The sequence below is a fragment of the Rhinoraja longicauda genome, chromosome 11, assembly GCF_053455715.1.
Source record: "Rhinoraja longicauda isolate Sanriku21f chromosome 11, sRhiLon1.1, whole genome shotgun sequence".
In the NCBI taxonomy this organism is placed as follows: domain Eukaryota; kingdom Metazoa; phylum Chordata; class Chondrichthyes; order Rajiformes; family Arhynchobatidae; genus Rhinoraja; species Rhinoraja longicauda.
Genome location: NC_135963.1, coordinates 36,395,634 through 36,414,784, shown reverse-complemented (window position 1 = coordinate 36,414,784; position 19,151 = coordinate 36,395,634). Strand labels below are relative to the sequence as shown.

At 44.6% G+C, this 19,151-nt stretch overlaps 1 protein-coding gene across 2 annotated transcripts in view; it reads right to left on the bottom strand.

Annotated features, from left to right (window-relative positions):
• The window catches only part of astn1 (astrotactin 1), a 1,605,092-nt gene that overhangs the window by 1,107,135 nt on the left and 478,806 nt on the right, over positions 1–19,151 (bottom strand). For both annotated transcript variants that reach the window (XM_078407397.1, XM_078407398.1), the window contains exon 3: positions 11,635–12,028. In XM_078407397.1, coding sequence (XP_078263523.1) covers positions 11,635–12,028 — 394 coding nt within the window. The remainder of the gene's footprint in view (positions 1–11,634; positions 12,029–19,151) is intronic.

The following is a 19,151-nucleotide window of genomic DNA, read 5'->3' as shown; positions in this document are numbered from 1 at the left end:
TACCATATACCTCATTGCAGACCCTCAGAATATCTTTTATCAGACATTAACTTGCACTGAACTTTATTCCCTTTATCCTGTATCTATACACCATAGGCAGCTTGATTGGAATAATGTATAATCATTACGCTGACTGGATAGTGCACAACAAAAAAAGCTCGGTACACGTGACAATAATAAACTAAACTATGAATTATAGTCTATTCTCGCAATGTATTTCCGGTGATCAAAGAGTTCATTCTGAGTCTCTGATAATAATTGCTGTCTTAAAATTATGAAAGGGTTTGAGAAATCAATATATCGATTCCCCACTTGATGAGGAGCCTAATTGGGGAGATGAATATCAAATAGTGATTAAAATCTCCAGGAGGGAAACTCCTTTACCCAACAAGTGTTTAGAAAATGGAATGTTTTATTGCCTGAAGTAATTCATGCCGAAGTACTAAAGGGAAGGTGAATACGTAGAAGGAGAGAGGACGGACAGAGATTTGCTGGGAGGGGTAAGTGAAGAGGAGGCATGTGCTGACTGCTCCCACTGATCGTTGGGCTGCTGCACATTCCACATCATTTACTTATCTGAAGCGTCTTTCAAATGCATATAAATTGCATGCACCACACTTTTTCCCAGGATGAAAATCCCCAACACCAGAGGGCACAGCTATAAGGTGATAGGGGGAAAGTTTAATAGAGACTAGACCAAGTAGACCCATTGGGCCCAAACCTTTCCTACATTGGTGCAGCACACTCTCCTCCCACCCTCCCCTCTCCCCCAACCCCTCCCCCCCCCCCCTTCCATCCTCCTCCTTTCCTCCCTCTCTCTCCCCTCGCTCCCTAGGAGATAGATTTAAACTTTAAAATGCAAATAACTTAAAAAATATAACACCGATTTCAATTAAACTTCTTCCATTCGCACCAAGTGAGTAAGGTGGGCCTAAAATTGTCACGCTATCATGTACCATTTTGGCTGTAGTTCAGATACAAACAAACAAACAAATGAGAGTTTTAGTATATAGATGTGCGTGGCAGGTGTTTACTTTTACATAGAGAGTGGTGGAGGCCTGGATCACAGAGGCAGATATGATTGTGGCGTTTAAGAGGCTTTCAGAGAGGCACATGGAAGTGAAGGGAATAGAGGTTTATGGATCATGTACACCTAGATGAGATCATTTTAACTTGACATCATGTTCAGCACAAACATTGTGGGCTGAAGGGTCCATTCTTTTCTGTACTGTTCCTTCCATGGACCTCTGAAAGTTTACACTGGCAAGAATCCACCTCATCCACTCTGATTAGTTACACTCGCTAGCATGTTTGGCTTTGACTTTCTTTTCATTTCTCACCCATTCTTCAGCTGCTTTCAGATAGACAATAATGAGGAATAGTTGGGAACTAACTTTGCAAGCATGGAAACCCCATGCGATGTCTGTCGATCCTGCTACCTCTCCTGCCGTGTATGAATTTAAGTAATATCTCAAACCCAAGATTGGATCTGTCTCTCTTATTGCCAACAGATCTTTTAGTTTAGTTTAGTTTTTCCAAGGAAACAGTCCCTTGGGCCCACCGACTCTACGCCGACCACCGATCATCCATACTGCAGAAGGAAAAAATAAAATCTCCAGATACTTAATTATGGTTGGAATTAAATAAGGCAACGAAAGGGTTTGCGGATGTGGCAATTGGCATCTCTTGTTGACCAGCTGCAGAGCAAAACAAGTTATCTCCTAGAATGTGTTTATTGTCTGGGAATGCGTAGAGTTGGTGAACAAAACACAACAGCAATAGTTGGGTAGACCACCCACTGCCACTAGTAGCGCAGAAACGTTGCAGACAATGGGGGCTTATGATTAGCTCGGGGAGGGGTCAGTGGTACAGTCTGCTTGAAAGATGCGATGGAATAATGTCAAGATGCCCTTGTATTATGTTTGACTTGTATTAACCATCCGCTGCTGAATAAGATTAACATAAACAAAAAGTATATTATGACTAATGAAATAATTAATACCCATGTAGTAGATAGCAATAACAGGAAAACATATAGCCGAGGACAAAGTTGTATATTTTCGTATAATTGTATCTAACAAAAACAAAGTTGTTTACTGCACTGTATAACAGTCGGCTAATTCTGCTGCAAAGACAGAGAACTGGTGAGCAGTTAACTGTTGCCATGTCTTCATGATATTATGCAATAAAGCCTCTTGAAGCGAAACTCAAAGTCTCCGTTTTTCCTTTAATTTTCCTCTGTCAATTTCCTCGACACATACACACCCAAATTATTCCACTTTCTCATCCAATCTTTACACACTCGAGGCAAATCTATATTTATCTTTCTTTCAAATTGCTTTCCTTGGCTTTAAGGTCTTTGGGACCCCTGGAAAGTAATGTAAAAAGTGCCAAAGAAATGTTATGTTTTCTTTTTTCCCTGTGCAAGATAAGAGGAAAATGTGTGGCAAATGCTACAAAAGTACAGCAGAATTAGAGGAGCAAGTAATCATGGAATATTGGCCAAAAAAACAACCAAGGTGGAATTTTAACAAATAAATTATATCACCATTAATTTTAGTTTAGTTTGGAGATACAGCGTGGGAACATGCTTTCCGCCTCCTAACGCTGCGCCGACCAGCGACCAGCCGTACACTAGTTCTATCCTATACGCTAGGGACAATTTTACAGAAGCCGATCAACTTACAAACCCAAACGTCTTTCGAGTGTGAGACGAAACTGGAGCACCCGGGGGAAATCCATGCGGTCACAAGGAGAACGTACTAACTCCGTACAGACAGCACTCATAGTCAGGATCAAACGCGGGCGGGACTCTGGGGCTACAAGGCAGCAATTCTGCGCTACTGAGCCGCACCAACTCAGATTGGAGATATTGATTCTGCACTACACTAAAGGAAAACTTGTAAAGAACCAAACCATTTGACAGTCAAAGCACAGAAAGTAAGAAAGGTTTGGGTTGATATATTTGAATTGCATTCAAAATCAATATTTAATTATCATAGAATTCTGTAGATTTTATACCTTAATAAATGAAGTAATATTAAGAATTCAAATGGGATTACACATTGTAAGCAATTTCCAACAACAGTCTCCAGGTCACGTGCAGAATTCAGAAAACAATGCAACAAATCAAGTCTCACATGACAACCTTGTCCCTGAGCTGACCAAGATTCTAATGAGAAAAATATAGAGTTGAAGAAGCTATTTAATTTCTAGAAACAAATGTGGTACTCAAACAAAATATCATTTCAAACAATTGGCACAACTCTCAATGACTGGCAGAATAAAAATAATATTTTCTCACCTCAGATTTACTGTTTAAATTATTAATTTTCAGAGAAGTTTTGCACAAACCTTCCGATTATGGAGAGTGTGCAGAAGCTATATCATGAACAAGGATCTTTACACTTGAAAACTACAAAAAAACTGAAGGGTCAATGGCACTGCATGTACCTGCACTAATTAATGAGCTGTGTCCGATCAGCATTAAAGTCACAGATACATACAGCATTAAAACAGGCCAGGACACATAGTGCTGGAGTAACAATGGGTCAGGCAGCATCTCTGGAGAACATAGGTAGGTCTACATATTGATGTTCATATCTATCTATTCATGTTCTCCAGAGATGCTGCCTAACCTGCTGAGTTTCTTCAGGCCTTTGTGTACTTTTTATTAACTAGCATCTGCAGTTCCTTGTTTCTAATTGAAACAGGCCATTTGGCCCACCACATCCATACTGATAGTAGCACCCAAACACACTAGTCCCATCTTCAGCACTTGGCCTATTGTCTCTTACCCTATAAAATGGAGCTAGAGTGCGTTGACATTTTGCCAGGAGCTGTCTAGTTTACTTGGATAGCTGATTGAATGATTGATCAATTAATATATTTATTTTTGATGCATTTAATGTCCCTGCAAAGCTGCAGCAAGTAAGAATTTAATTGTTCCTGTTTAAATCCTGTGCAAATGATGAATAACTATTGACACACTTGATTAAACATATGTCTTCTACTTTTCATAAGTCATAGGAACAGAATTAGGCCACTCGGTCCATTGAGTCTACTCCATCATTCAGTCATGGCTGATCTATCTTTCCCTCTCAACCCCCTACAACGTTATCCAAGGTTGTATCTACCTTTGATAAGGAAAAAAGCTTCTGACAGTCTACCCTATTTATCCCGCACAAAATTTTATATACCTCAATCATGACCCCTCTTAACCTCCGCCTCTCCAGGAAATATGGACCTAGGCTCTCCAGTCTCTCATTATTACTGAAATGCTCCACCCCAGGCAATCATCCTGGTGAATCTCCTCTGCATCCTCGCCTGTCCTCTCACATCTTTCCTCTTGCGCGGTGACCAGAACTGTACGCAGTTCTCCAGCTGAGATCTGACCAATGTTTTATCCAGTTTAAGCATAATCTCCCTGCTCTTGTATGCATTGCCCTGACCAATGAAGGCTAGTATCCCATATGCCTGATGAAGTATGTTATCTACCTGCACTATCACCTTCAAGGATCCTTGGACTTGCGTGCAAAGGACCCGCTGTTGCTCGATACTTCTCAGAACTCAGAACTGTTGAAGGAAAGTCCTAGCTATACAATACGATACGATATGATACGATAAAGCTTTATTCATCCCTGGAAGGATATTAGTATCCCCAAATTGATTCATTTCATTTTTATCTGGATTAAACTCCATTTGCCATTTCTCACTAATTTCATCAAAACACCACAAATATCACACTATAGCCTCCAACTTATTAGTGCAGCACAGTGGCGCAGCAGTAGTGTTTCTGCCTTACGGCGCCAAAGACCCAGGTTCTATCCTGACTACAGGTACGGGATTTTTATGTTCTCTCTGTGACCACATGGGTTTTATCCGGGTGCTCCGGGTTCCTCCCACACTCCAAAGATGTACAGGTTCGTAGATTAATTGGCTATGGTAAATGGTTCAATTGTCCCGAGTGAGTAGGATAGTGCTGGTGTATGTGATGATCGCTGATTGGCACGAAGATCTGATTATAGCATTGTATCTCTAAAGTCTAAAGTCTTTTAACAGGTCCACCAATCCAAGTGAAGAACTGAGATCAAGCAAGTGATAAACACTTTAGACATTGTGGAAAACCTCCCACTGGAACAGTGGATTGGGTCCATAGCAGATAAAGGAACAGAAGGAATCAAAGAGTGGAACACAAATGTAATTTGAAAAAATCCTGCTGGAAATCTGAAATAGAAACCAACAATGCCAGCAATACATCCAACATCAGAAACTGTCTATCGATAAAGAAGCATTGATAATGAGTTTTGGCTGAGACACTGCATCAGAAATAAAATAGGAAAATGAACTAAAAGCTACCTGCCTTATTACTTGTGATGGTTCAATGGTTCAATGGTTCGATTGTCACGTGTACCAAGGTGAACAAAAAGCAACAAGATACATAACTACATAAAGATTAAACATAGACTTAAACAGCCACCACAGCAGCGTGTGAGAATCCTCAGGGCACACAGCATCTGCGGAGACCCACAGCCATCAGTCCAATGTCCGGGCCACACACACGCTCCTTCACAGTGATGTGACAGAGTTGTACCGACCGCTGTCACTCTCTCCGCAGTCCCTGTCCGCCCGAATGGTCAGAAAGCTGTCACACTCACACTAGACTCCGGGATGTCCTCATGGAACCATGTCCCTGCAAACACTGAGATCACTGCATTCACAGCACTCTCTCCGAGTCCTCACCAGTGCAGGCAGCACGGCCATCTTGTTTTTCCGCAACCGGGGCAATCAAGACATCCGCAGTCGGGATGATCGAAGTTCTCGCAGTCGGCGATCAAAGCTCCTGTATCAGGTAGATCGATGATCCCGCGACGGGGGCGGTCAAAGCTCCTGCAGTTGGAGCTCCCGAAGTCGATCCCTAACAAGGGGACCGCCAGCTCCACAATGTTGAAGCCGCAATGCGGAAGGAGATACAATACGAAAAAAGTTGCATCTCCGTTGAGGGAAGAGATAAAAGGTTTCCCCCAACCCCCCTTCTCCACCGCCCCCCCCCCCCCCCCCCCCCCACACACCCCCACATAATACAAAAACTAAAGATACACCAAAACATATAAGTAAGAACAGACTAAAAACAACAAGAGAAGAAAGGGATGAGACAGGCTGTTGACGATGCTGCCATGTACGGTGTCGCCCGGTGTTGTATCATATTGTAAATATCATATGAAATATAGTCTCGTCAAGACTGAGATGTCTAATAAAACTTGGAAGTTTGTTGATGCCACTCTGCAAGCAAGAGTTAGGGGTGATTTAAGTGTGTTTGAGGTATTCTTGCAATGGTCCTTTATTTTGATTGATTGAATGATACAGCAGGTTCTTCGGCCCACCGAAGAGGAGAAAAAGAATGGGTGAAGTAGACTTGAACAAGGGTCCCGGCACAAAACATTACCAGTCTTTTTTCTCCAGAGTTGCTGCCTAATCTATCTGCATTATGAGCTCCACCTTTCCTTGGTCGACTGTTACCGGCCCTGATTTGAGATGGATTCTTAGAACAGCTTGTACTGGAGCCTACCAGGGAGAAGGCAATTCTGGATTTAGTGTTGTGTAATGATCCTGATCTGATAAGGGGACTAGAGGTAAAAGAGCCATTAGGAGGCAGTGATCACAACATGATAAGTTTTACTCTGCAAATGGAAAGGCAGAAGGGAAAATCGGAAGTGTCAGTATTACAGTATAGCAAAGGGGATTACAGAGGCATGAGGCAGGAGCTGGCCAAAATTGACTGGAAGGAGGCCCTAGCAGGGAAGACGGTAGAACAGCAATGGCAGGTATTCCTGGGAATAATGCAGAGGTTGCAGGATCAATTTATTCCAAAGAGGTGGAAAGACTCTAAGGGGAGTAAGAGACACCTGTGGCTGACAAGGGAAGTCAGGGACAGCATAAAAATTAAGGAGAGGAAGTAGAACATAGCAAAGAAGAGTGGGAAGGCAGAGGATTGGGACTCTTTTAAAGAGCAACAAAAGTTAACTAAAAAGGCAATACGGGGAGAAAAGATGAGGTACGAGGGTAAACTAGCCAATAATATAAAGGAGGATAGCAAAAGTTTTTTTAGGTACGTGAAGAGGAAAAAAATAGTCAAGGCAAATGTGGGTCCCTTTTAGACAGAAGCAGGGGAATTTATTATGGGGAACAAAGAAATGGCAGACGAGTTAAACCGTTACTTTGGATCTGTCTTCACTGAGGAAGATACACACAATCTCCCAAATGTTCTAGGGGCCGGAGAACCTAGGGTGATGGAGGAACTGAAGGAAATCCACATTAGGCAGGAAATGGTTTTGGGTAGACTGATGGGACTGAAGGCTGATAAATCCCCAGGGCCTGATGGTCTGCATCCCAGGGTACTTAAGGAGGTGGCTCTAGAAATAGTGGAAGCATTGGAGATCATTTTTCAATGTTCTATAGATTCAGGATCAGTTCCTGTGGATTGGAGGATAGAAAATGTTATCCCACTTTTTAAGAAAGGAGGGAGAGAGAAAACGGGTAATTATAGACCAGTTAGTCTGACATCAGTGGTGGGGAAGATGCCGGAGTCAATTATAAAAGAAGAAATTGCTGAGCATTTGGATAGCAGTAACAGGATCATTCCGAGTCAGCATGGATTTACGAAGGGGAAATCATGCTTGACAAATCTACTGGAATTTTTTGAGGATGTAACTAGGAAAATTGACAGGGGAGAGTCAGTGGATGTGGTGTACCTCGACTTTCAGAAAGCCTTCGACAAGGTCCCACATAGGAGATTAGTGGGCAAAATTAGGGCACATGGTATTGGGGGTATGGTACTGACATGGATAGAAAATTGGTTGACAGACAGAAAGCAAAGAGTGGGGATAAATGGGTCCCTTTCGGAATGGCAGGCAGTGACCAGTTGGGTACCGCAAGGTTCGGTGCTGGGACCCCAGCTATTTACGATATACATTAATGACTTAGACGAAGGGATTAAAAGTACCATTAGCAAATTTGCAGATGATACTAAGCTGGGGGGTAGTGTGAATTGTGAGGAAGATGCAATAAGGCTGCAGGGTGACTTGGACAGGTTGTGTGAGTGGGCGGATACATGGCAGATGCAGTTTAATGTAGATAAGTGTGAGGTTATTCACTTTGGAAGTAAGAATAGAAAGGCAGATTATTATCTGAATGGTGCCAAGTTAGGAGGAGGGGGGGTTCAACGAGATCTGGGTGTCCTAGTGCATCAGTCAATGAAAGGAAGCATGCAGGTACAGCAGGCAGTGAAGAAAGCCAATGGAATGTTGGCCTTCATAACAAGAGGAGTTGAGTATAGGAGCAAAGAGGTCCTTCTACAGTTGTACCGGGCCCTGGTGAGACCGCACCTGGAGTACTGCGTGCAGTTTTGGTCTCCAAATTTGAGGAAGGATATTCTTGCTATGGAGGGCGTGCAGCGTAGGTTCATTAGGTTAATTCCCGGAATGGCGGGACTGTCGTATGTTGAAAGGCTGGAGCGATTGGGCTTGTATACACTGGAATTTAGAAGGATGAGGGGGGATCTTATTGAAACATATAAGATAATTAGGGGATTGGACACATTAGAGGCAGGAAACATGTTCCCAATGTTGGGAGAGTCCAGAACAAGGGGCCACAGTTTAAGAATAAGGGGTAGGCCATTTAGAACGGAGATGAGGAAAAACTTTTTCAGTCAGAGAGTGGTGAAGGTGTGGAATTCTCTGCCTCAGAAGGCAGTGGAGGCCAGTTCGTTGGATGCTTTCAAGAGAGAGCTGGATAGAGCTCTTCAGGATAGCGGAGTGAGGGGGTATGGGGAGAAGGCAGGAACGGGGTACTGATTGAGAGTGATCAGCCATGATCGCATTGAATGGCAGTGCTGGCTCGAAGGGCTGAATGGCCTACTCCTGCACCTATTGTCTATTGTCTATTGTCTATTGTCTATAGCCTTTTCTTACCTCCAGTTCCCTTCCCTTCTACATTCAATCTGAAGAAGGGTCTCGACCTGAAATGTCACCCATTTCTTCTCTCCAGAGATGCTGCCTGCCCCGCTGAGTTACTCCAGCATTTTGTGTCTATCTTCGAATTACTCCCGCACTTTGAATCTATCTTTGGTAACCGTTTAAAATGCATGGAATAGCTCTTTGGATGTCGATAGCCCGAGGCCAGATTTTGCACTGGTATACTCAGTTAACATGCGGAGATTTCCCACGGAGATGAGTAGCCCCCACCCCCCCCCCCCCCCACTTCCCCTAACAAATCTGGCAGGTTCAATGTTGAAGGACACCCACAAGCACAATGCTGTCAAATGCACCTGGAGAGCTTGCAAAGGATTTGCAATCACATTCAAATAAGGAAGTTAACATTTTGAACAAAGATTGCTGCAGTTTGCAGACAATTTTCTGCTAGGAGCTGTGTCCACAAGCTGCACACTTTCATATTTAAGTCAACACTATGTTTAGGGTAGACTTCCCAAGTGCAGGATACTCTGGGCACTTCTGAGTATGATGTAGGCACAAGGAACATGGGGCAGCATGGTGGCGCAGCGGTGGAGTTGCTGCCTCACAGCGCCAGAGTCTCGGGTTCAATCCTGAATACGGCTGCTGTCTGTATGGAGTTGGTACGTTCTCCCCCTGACCTGCCTGGGTTTTCTCTGGGTGCTCTGGATTCCTCTCATACTGCAAAGTTGTGCAGGTTTGTAGGTTAATTGGCTTTGGTAAAATTGTAAATTGTCTTGAGTGTGTGTAGGATAGTGTTAGTGTACGGGGATCGCTGGTCGGCATGGATTGTAAGATGAGGGGCAGAAATCTGGAAGAGAAGTGGGGACGTGACAAAGTCTGACAACTGATAAGTGGACACAGGTGAGTGAAGGTGGAGTTGATTGGCAGATGGTTGGATAAAAGGCAGAGATAAAAGGGCAGAAGCCTGTGGGATAAGAAGAGCAGAGGCATGCAATGAGAAGCCAGAGGAAGGTGGAAGGTGGAAGGTGGAAGGTGGAAGGTGGAAGGTGGAAGGTGGAAGGTGGAAGGTGGAAGGTGGAAGGTGGAAGGTGGAAGGTGGAAGGTGGAAGGTGGAAGGTGGAATGTGGAAGGTGGAAGGTGGAAGGTGGAAGGTTAAAATGGGCAGGACAGTGAGATAAATGGATGTGGAGAATTCAATGTTCATACCATTGGGGGTGTAAGCTACCCAAGTGGAATACGAGGTGCTGTTGCTCCAGTTTGGCGTGTGGCCTCACTCTGACAATGTAGGAGGCCCAAGACAGAAAGGGTGGTATGGGAATGGGAAGAAGTGTTAAAATGGTTAGCAACTGAGAGATCCAGTAGGTCTTGGCGGACCAAATCCAGGTGTTTGGTAAAATCCACCGTATAAACAAATGTACGTAAGAGGTTCATATGCACCCTATTTAGCCTCATTTATTGCATCTAATTTTCCTGACGTGGCCACCTGCGCATCAACGGGATCAAACGTAGACTCAGTGACCATTCTGTAGAACACTGGCACTCAGTCCACCAATGCCAGCTGCTGAACATTTCAACTCTTCCCACTTTGATGCTGACCTTTCTTTCCTGGACTGCCTCTATTTTCAGAGTGAGGCCTCACACAGACTAGAGAAACAGCACCTCATATTCCACTTGGGTAACTTACAACCCAACGGTATAAACAGTGAAATCTACAATTTTAAGTAACTACATAACCTTCCCCCTCTCACTTTTCCCCCCACTAACCTCCCTCCTCTTCCCCCCCCCTCCTTCCCCCTGTCAACCCTCTTCTTCCGTGTGCCCCACCTGGATGAATCTATTTCTTCCCTTCTCCTCCACCTACATCCTTTCCTCTAACTTCACAATTCACACTCTTCAATCCTTTTGACTCACACATTCCGTCTTTTCAACTCTGTCCAACCATCTGCCCATCAACCCCTACTCATCCTCCTATATCAACTTATACCATCCCATGTTTTGTTCTGCCCCTCCTCTCTTCCAGCTTGCGTATTCCCCACCCACCACCCACCATCAGATTGTGAAAGGTTCCTGACCAGAAACATCACCTTTCCATGCCGCCTGGCCAATTTAATCACTTCAGCACTTTGTGTCTTCCAGTGTCTAAACGCATCGATTCCGCAGTTACCTGGACCACACATCCTCCCACCCACCCTCTTGCAGATAGGCTATCCCCCCACTATCATTTTCTCTGTCTGCGTGGAATATGGCAGAATAACTTTAGAGCTCCAGCGCAAAAACAGGTCCTTCGGCCCACTTTGTCCGTGCCGACCAGTGATCACTCCGTACACTAGCACTACCATGCACACTTGGGACAATTTACAATTTACAGAAGACAATTAATCTGCAAACCTGAGTGCGGGAGGAGCCAGAGCACCCGGAGAAAATCCATACGGTCACAGAGAAAATGTGCAAATTTGGTACAGACAGCACCTGTAGTCAGGATTGAACCTGGCTCTGTACCTCTGCCACCATAAGGCAGCAATTCTACTGCTGCGCCACTGTCCGCACCGCTGCAAAACCGGAACTTCTTTATTTGACCTGGACAGTCAAGAACCATCCACCTATTAAACATCCTTAGCCCCACACGCCTCTCTCCAACGGTAAAGCAGAGACCAGTACACACCTGGAGTCAGATCCAAGCAGGTTTTCTCATCGCACCCTTGCAGGGAATCCAAGGTGCGGGTCACCTGGCTGCCGAAGTCCTCGCCGCCGTTCATGCACTCCCTCTGCAGCTGCTGGCGGAGGTCGTCGATGTCGTACTCGTATCCGTCCAGGATCGGGGTCTCCCGGATGCTGATGGAGCCGCTGGAGTTGTGGCCCTGCAGCCGGGAGTTGCGCAGGCTCTCCCGGTTCTGGCCGGCCATCAGCACCGACGGGATGTAATGGATCTCGTTCGCTGCCTCGGCGCTCGCGCTCTTCTGGGGCTGGGGGACGCGGCGACGCTTGCACCACCGCCTCCTGGTATAGAGCACCAACACGAGGAAGAGGATGGCCAACAGCAGAGCGATCATCCCCCCCTGGAAGAAACAGAGAGGAACATGCATCAACTCCTGACAGATACGGAGGTTTCACCTGACAGGGAGGAAGGTATGATCAAACGTGTTTATGAACCAAACGTTCAGTTTAGCATAGTTTAGAGATACAGCGTGGAAACAGGACCTTCGTCCAGGACCAGTGCCCACCAGCAATCACCTTGAACACTAGTTTTGTTTAGTTTAGAGATATAGTGTGGAAACAAGCCCTTTGGCCCACCGAGTCTGTGCCAACCTGTGATCACCCTGAACATTAGTTTAGATTAGATTAGTTTAGAGATACAGATTTAGATTTAGAGATTTAGAGATTCAGCACGGAAACAGGCACTTCGGCCCACCGGGTCCGCGCCGCCCAGCGATCCCCGCACATTAACACTATCCTACACCCACTAGGGACAATTTTTACATTTACCCAGTCAATTAACCTACAAACCTGTACGTCTTTGGAGTGTGGGAGGAAACCGAAGATCTCGGAGAAAACCCACGCAGGTCACGGGGAGAACGTACAAACTCCGTACAGACGGCACCCGTAGTCAGGATCGAACCTGAGTCTCCGGCGCTGCATTCGCTGTAAGGCAGCAACTCTACCGCTGTGCCACCGTACAGCATGGAAACAAGCCCTTTGGCCCATCTGCACCGACCAACTATCACCCATACACTAGTTTAGTTTAGTTTGTAGATATAGCGTGGAAACAGGGCCTTTGGCCCACCCAGTCTGCGCCAACCAGCGATTGCCCCATACACTTGTTTGCTTTAGTTTAGTTTAGTGATATAGTGTTGAAACAGGCCCTTCGCCCATCGAGTCATCCCATACACTAGTTCAATCCTACGCATTAGGAAAAATTTACAGAAGCCAAATAACCTACAAAGCTGTACGTCTCTGGAGTGTTGGAGGAAACCGGAGCACCCTGAAAAAACCCATGCAGCCACAGGGAGAACGTGCACACTCCATACAGACAGCACTCATAGTCAGGATCAAACCCGGGTCTCTGGCGCTCCAAGGCAGCAGCTCTACCGCTGCACTACTATGCCGTCCTTCTGAATGAAAGAAAACGTTTATTGGCCAGGTATGTGCAGATACAAGGAATGTGCCTTGGTGTTCTGCTCACAAATGACAACACAAACATACAGTTAACAATTAAGAATAAAGCATAAACACATCAAAACAATAAGGATACGACATTACTGTCTAAACATGTAGGTGAAAATGAACCAGAGCAAAAAAGAGACTACAGACTTTGGTTATTGAATAGAACTATCACTCGTGGAAAAAATGCTTTTTTTCATATCATATCATATATATACAGCCGGAAACAGGCCTTTTCGGCCCACCAAGTCCGTGCCGCCCAGCGATCCCCGTACATTAACACTATCCTACACCCACTAGGGACAATTTTTACATTTACCCAGCCAATTAACCAACATACCTGTACGTCTGTGGGAGGAAACCGAAGGTCTCGGAGAAAACCCACGCAGGTCACGGGGAAAACGTACAAACTCCTTACAGTGCAGCACCCGTAGTCAGGATCGAACCTGAGTCTCTGGCGCTGCATTCGCTGTAAAGCAGCAACTCTACCGCTGCGCTACCGTGCCGCTGTGGCTGCTTTGACAGTCCGGAGTCGCCTTCCAGAGGGAAGTGCTTCAAAGATTTTGTGGCCAGGGTGAGAAGGGTCAGAGATGATCTTGCCCGCTCGCTTCCTGGCCCCTGCAGTGTACAATTGGATTCCCACGGCATAGAAATATCCTATTCAAAGATATTCTTTTATAAAAGCTTTTACCTGGTTGTCGGTTGTCCCCACCAGGACATATCTTTGGTGGACCTCTATGGATAATTATGTCTAGACAGTGATAATTATGTCTAGACAGGTTATACCAAACAGGGTGCATTTGGCAGATTGGTGGTTAGTGTGGACTCATTGGGCCAAAGGGCCTGTTTTCCTACTATGTCTTTCAATCAATCGATCAATTGCTGTTTCAGGATCTAATCCACAAGATAGTTAATTCCCTCTGTAGAAATGTTTTTCCCATCTTTGTCTATTTGATCAATACTTTTATGAACTCTTTAACTTTGAACATTACTTTCTTGTTCCTCTGGAGCTTGAATATTCCATCCACCGCCGCAATTTTACTCAAAAAAACTTTCTACTGTATTGGCAGCTACAGAGAAACTACAGTATTGGACTATCAAACTCCGAGCACACTGGCATCCAAATGATTTTGTTGTGTTTCCCTCTCTTATGTGGTGGTTGAGCAACTGGATTAGCATTCCGACTTTTGAACATAGAACATAGGAAAGTACAGCACAAGAACAGGCTCTTTGGCCCACAATACGTGGGGCAACACAATGGTGCAGCGGTAAAGTTGCTGCCTTACAGCGCCAAAGACCCAGATTCAATCCTGACTATGGGCGCTGGCTGTACGGAGTTTGTACGTTCCCCCCATGGCCGCGTGGGTTTTGTCTGGGTACTTCAGTTCTATCCAGTGTGAAGGAGAGAGAATGGATTGACAACACTTCGAGTCTGGGTTCTTTTTCAGACTCAGGGAGAATTAGAGTCATCGAGTCATACAGCATGGAAACAGGCCCTTCAGCCCAACCTGTCCATATCGACCAAGATGACCCATCTTTTAGAGTCCCACCTGCCCATGTTTGGCCCACATCCCTCTAACCCTCAGAAATTGGTTAGACTTTTTCTGTTTCAAGATGGTATTTGTCTTGGAGTTATATTGCACAAACTTTACCTGCCAATTATCTGTCAAAGGAGTGAAATTGGCTGGATCATCTGCTCAGGAGTTACAAATGGAATATAACATTTTTAATAGAAGCTTGGCTGGGCTTGGGTTTTCAAAAGGGCGGCACGGTGGTGCAGCGGTAGAATTGCTACCTTACGGTACCAGAGACCCGGGTTTGATCCTGACTATGGGTGCCGTCTGAATGGAGTTTGCACGTTCTCCCTGTGACCACGTGAGTTTTCTCTGCGTGCTCTGGTTTCCTCCAACTTTCCAAAGACTTGCAAGTTTGTATCTTAATTGGCTTCTGCAAATTGTCCCTCATATATAGGATAGAACTAGTGTAGATCTGTGTGGACTCTGTGGGCCGGTGTTTGGTATCTCTAAAAACTAAAAAACTAAAAAATATGGGTCTGTAATGGGTTAATTGCAAAGTGTTTTATAAATAAAGATCTGATATAACTAGATTCTTTCTCCACAGCATAAGTGGCAGGCAGAGATTATACCTGCTGGTGTGAGACAGAGATCAAGGCTTTGTGGCTCTAATTCTTGGAGTTCCATATACTGCCAATGTGAATAATTTACTGGATCAATTGCTGTCTTTGTTCCCACTTTGAAAAATGTTGACTGATACAAAATTAAAAGGCTGAAGGTCAATAATGCGTTAAATTCTGTTCACAAAAAGCACATTTTTCAAAAGCAACAAGAGAAAAGACAAGGACTTAAATACCAATAGTCAAGCCTTAGATTTTTTTTTCCGAATTGCGTTCTCCTTCCCATTCCTTTCTCTATTGTTTAATAATTCTTTCTGAGATGCTTTTTTATGAAAAGCAAAAGAGGTGGATTAGTAAGTGTTACACATTCAGAATTTTAAAAATCACATTGTAATCATTTAATCTGACAATTCATTATCCTTACTGAAGAATTCTTTAACCTCAACCGACCTTTCAGTTGAGTGTGATGAATGTTTGCCTTTCATAAAAGTACTAATGGAAGACTCAGTTTGCAATCAGAATACTGATTGCTGTACCAGCCCATCTCGATATTACCATGGTATGATGTCCACATAATGTGTCCATATCGGTATTGATGTCACCAACTACCCACGGAATATTTCCAACGCTGACCAATAATTGAGTAGTGTGAATCATGATATAATTGTACAAGGAAAGACACACAAAGCTGGAGTAACTAAGTGTGTCAGTAGCAGTAGAGTTTTTGCCTCACAACGCCAGAGACACAGGTTCGATCCTGACTATGGGTGCTGTCTGTATGGAGATTGTACATTCTACCCATGACTGTGTAGGTTTTCCCCAGGTGCTCTGGTTTCCTCCCACACTCCCAAGACGTAAAGGTTTGGAGGTTAATTGGTTTTGGTACAATTGTAAAATGTCCCTAATGTGTAGATAGTGCTAGTGTACTGGGAGATCGCTGCTCAGCGTGGATTCGATGGGCTGAAGGGCATGTTTCTGCGCTGTATCTCTCAATTCTAAATGGGTCAGGTGGCATCCCTGGAGAACATGGATGTTTTGGGTTAAGACCAAAGATACTAGAGGCGCAAAATGAACCACTCCGTTGAAATCGCCTATACTGAAGTGTAGTACGCAAAGGAGCTTAACATCCACCATTTTAGTAAGCAAAACCCACCGTTCATTATGCCTCTCGCAGTGTAATCAATGTTTTGGGGGAACAGTATGTGTGATGATACCATAAAAATGCAGATATGTCTCATCGATCAATTCACAGATTTGTGTTATTTTTCTTTTTAAATGTTTCTGCAAGTTTCTGCCTACTAAAATGGCGCCATGACATACTATGGATTTTAGGGTTGAATAGTCTATCTTGCTCTGCTCCATTATCTTTGGTTGAGACCCTTCTTCAGACTGATTGCAGGGGTAGAGAGGAAGGACAAAGAATTGCAGGTCGTAGGTGAACAAACGCGAGGAGAGGTTGATAGGCAGATGGTTGGACAAAGACCTGTGATGAACACGTACAAGGTGTGAGACAAAAGGATTCAAGAGGTGCAAATTGTGAAGCTAGATGTTGATGAGATGGAAATTGTTAGGATTATAGGTGGAGGGGGAGGGGAGGGTAGTTGCAAGGTCAGTCGGGGCTCAGGGAATAGGAGGTGGGGGAGGGAAAAGAAGAGTGGGTTTATTGGGGAGAAAGGGGAGAGGGATGTTTTGTACAGGTTGCCTAAAATTGGAGAATTTAATATTCATAGCGTTGGGTTGCAAGCTACTCAAGCAGAATATGAGGGCAGGAGGTGACATTAGACTTTAGACTTTTGAGATACAGTCCCGAAACAGGCCCTTCGGCCCATCGAATCTGCGCCGACCAGCGATCGCCCCGTGCACAATACACAAGGGTCAATTTACAATTTTTACTGAACCCAATAAAACTATAAACCCGCAAGTCTTTGGAGTGTGGGATGAAACCGGCGCACCCAGAGAAAACCCACGCGGAAACTGGGAGAACACACAAACTCCATACAGACAGACCCTTAGTCAGGATTGAACCCAGCTCTATGACGTTGTAAGGCACCAATTCTACTACTGCGCCACTCATCAATGTGAGGTAAAACTGAACAACTCCAACTAGGGAACACAATGATAACTAAACTGAAACCCACGGCTCCAAATAAAACTGTGCCACTCCGTCCATTATCAAGACTGCAATGGAAACATTGCTCATGGGGTGGCATAGGAAGAAAAAAAACCTTCAAGCTATGAGTTAGAAAGATGATTTTCTTCTGAAGTTTAATTAATCACGGGATTCATAATACTGAATGACAGTGTCTTCTTCTAAGGTGGCTAAAACAAGCCATACTTTGAAATATGTTCCCATTTGTTCCATTCATAAAATACCAAAGGTGATGTGCTCTGTGATGTATTCTCACTGATGTCTGAATACCTACCCAAAGGGATATTTCTGATGCCAGATGTGAACAACATTGTTATCCGAATTACTGATCAGGGAACCTTCAGTCATAGTGACCCTTGCCTTTTGTAGAAAACAATTAGCTTAAAGAGCTTTCTAAAAATCTGATAAATGGTAAGTAACATCTGTTCTCTGATCTTCACTGCATGGCAACTTCAAGGGAGATACAGGAAACCACACCAGCCACTGCAGATGGCTTTCTTAGACCTCAGTGAAACATTAAACACCATGAATCAGGAGGTTCTGTGGAGCACTCATCTCAGTTTCAACTGCCCATGGAAATAAGTCCATCTTAGCCTTGCTCCATGATGGCATGTAAGCCATGAGGCTCACCAATGGGTCTATTACAGACACTGTATACTTTAGACTGTAGACTTTAGAGATACAGCCCCTTTGCCCCACAGAGTCCATGCCAACCAGTGATCATCCCACATACTAGGGACAATTTACAATTTTTACTGCAGCTAATTAACCTATAAACCTGCACGTCTTTAGAATGTGGGAGGCAAGCAGAGCACACAGTGAAAACCCACACGGTTCTAGGGACAATGTACAAACTCTGTACTGAAGCACCTGCAGTCAGGATCGAACCTGGGTCTCTGGCACTGTGAGGTAGCAGCTCTACTGCTGCACCACTGTGCTGCCCTGTCTCAGTGAAGACTACCGTTTAAAGATACAACATGGAAACAGACCCTTTGGTCCACTGAGTCCACACCAACCTGTTCACGCTAGTTCCATGTTATCCCTCTTTCTCATCCACCCCCTACACTCTAGGGGCAATTTCACTGAGAACAAGTAACCCAACTAAACCGCATGTCTTTGGGATATGGGAGGAAACTGGATGACCCAGAAGAAACTCACGCTGTCACAGGGAGAACGTTCAAACTCCATACAGACAGCATCCAAGGTCAGGAACGGACCTGGGTCTCTGGCGCTGTGAGGCAGCAGCTCTACCAGCTGTGCCATTTTGCTGCCAATACATTAAATGTGGATGCCTCATTATTCCAACAATTCCCTCATTCTCTCTTGCCACATTGTTACAAAAAAAGATAGTTGCAGTGAAGGTAATCCTCTGAAGCAACAGAATCAATCTACAGTGACTACACTCCAGAACTAGGATCACCCAAACGTCAGGATGCACATTGCCGTGTGCAGGCAATGCTTGCATTTATCTAACTCAAAGACTGCCCTCAAAGTCATGGTGACCTGTTTACCAAAGCATTCAAGAGTAAGTGCTTACACTAAACACGTGCATCTACAAGAAGCTCCCGGCCCGCTGCGGGAGGCGGCAGAAGCTCGCGACGAGCCACGGCCATACTTCAACTGCAGTGGAGAATGAAAGCGGAGAGAACTGCAGATAAAATCATAGAGTCATGCAGCATGGAAACCAACCCTTCGGCCTAACTTGTCCATGCCGACAAAGATGCCCCTTCTATCCTTA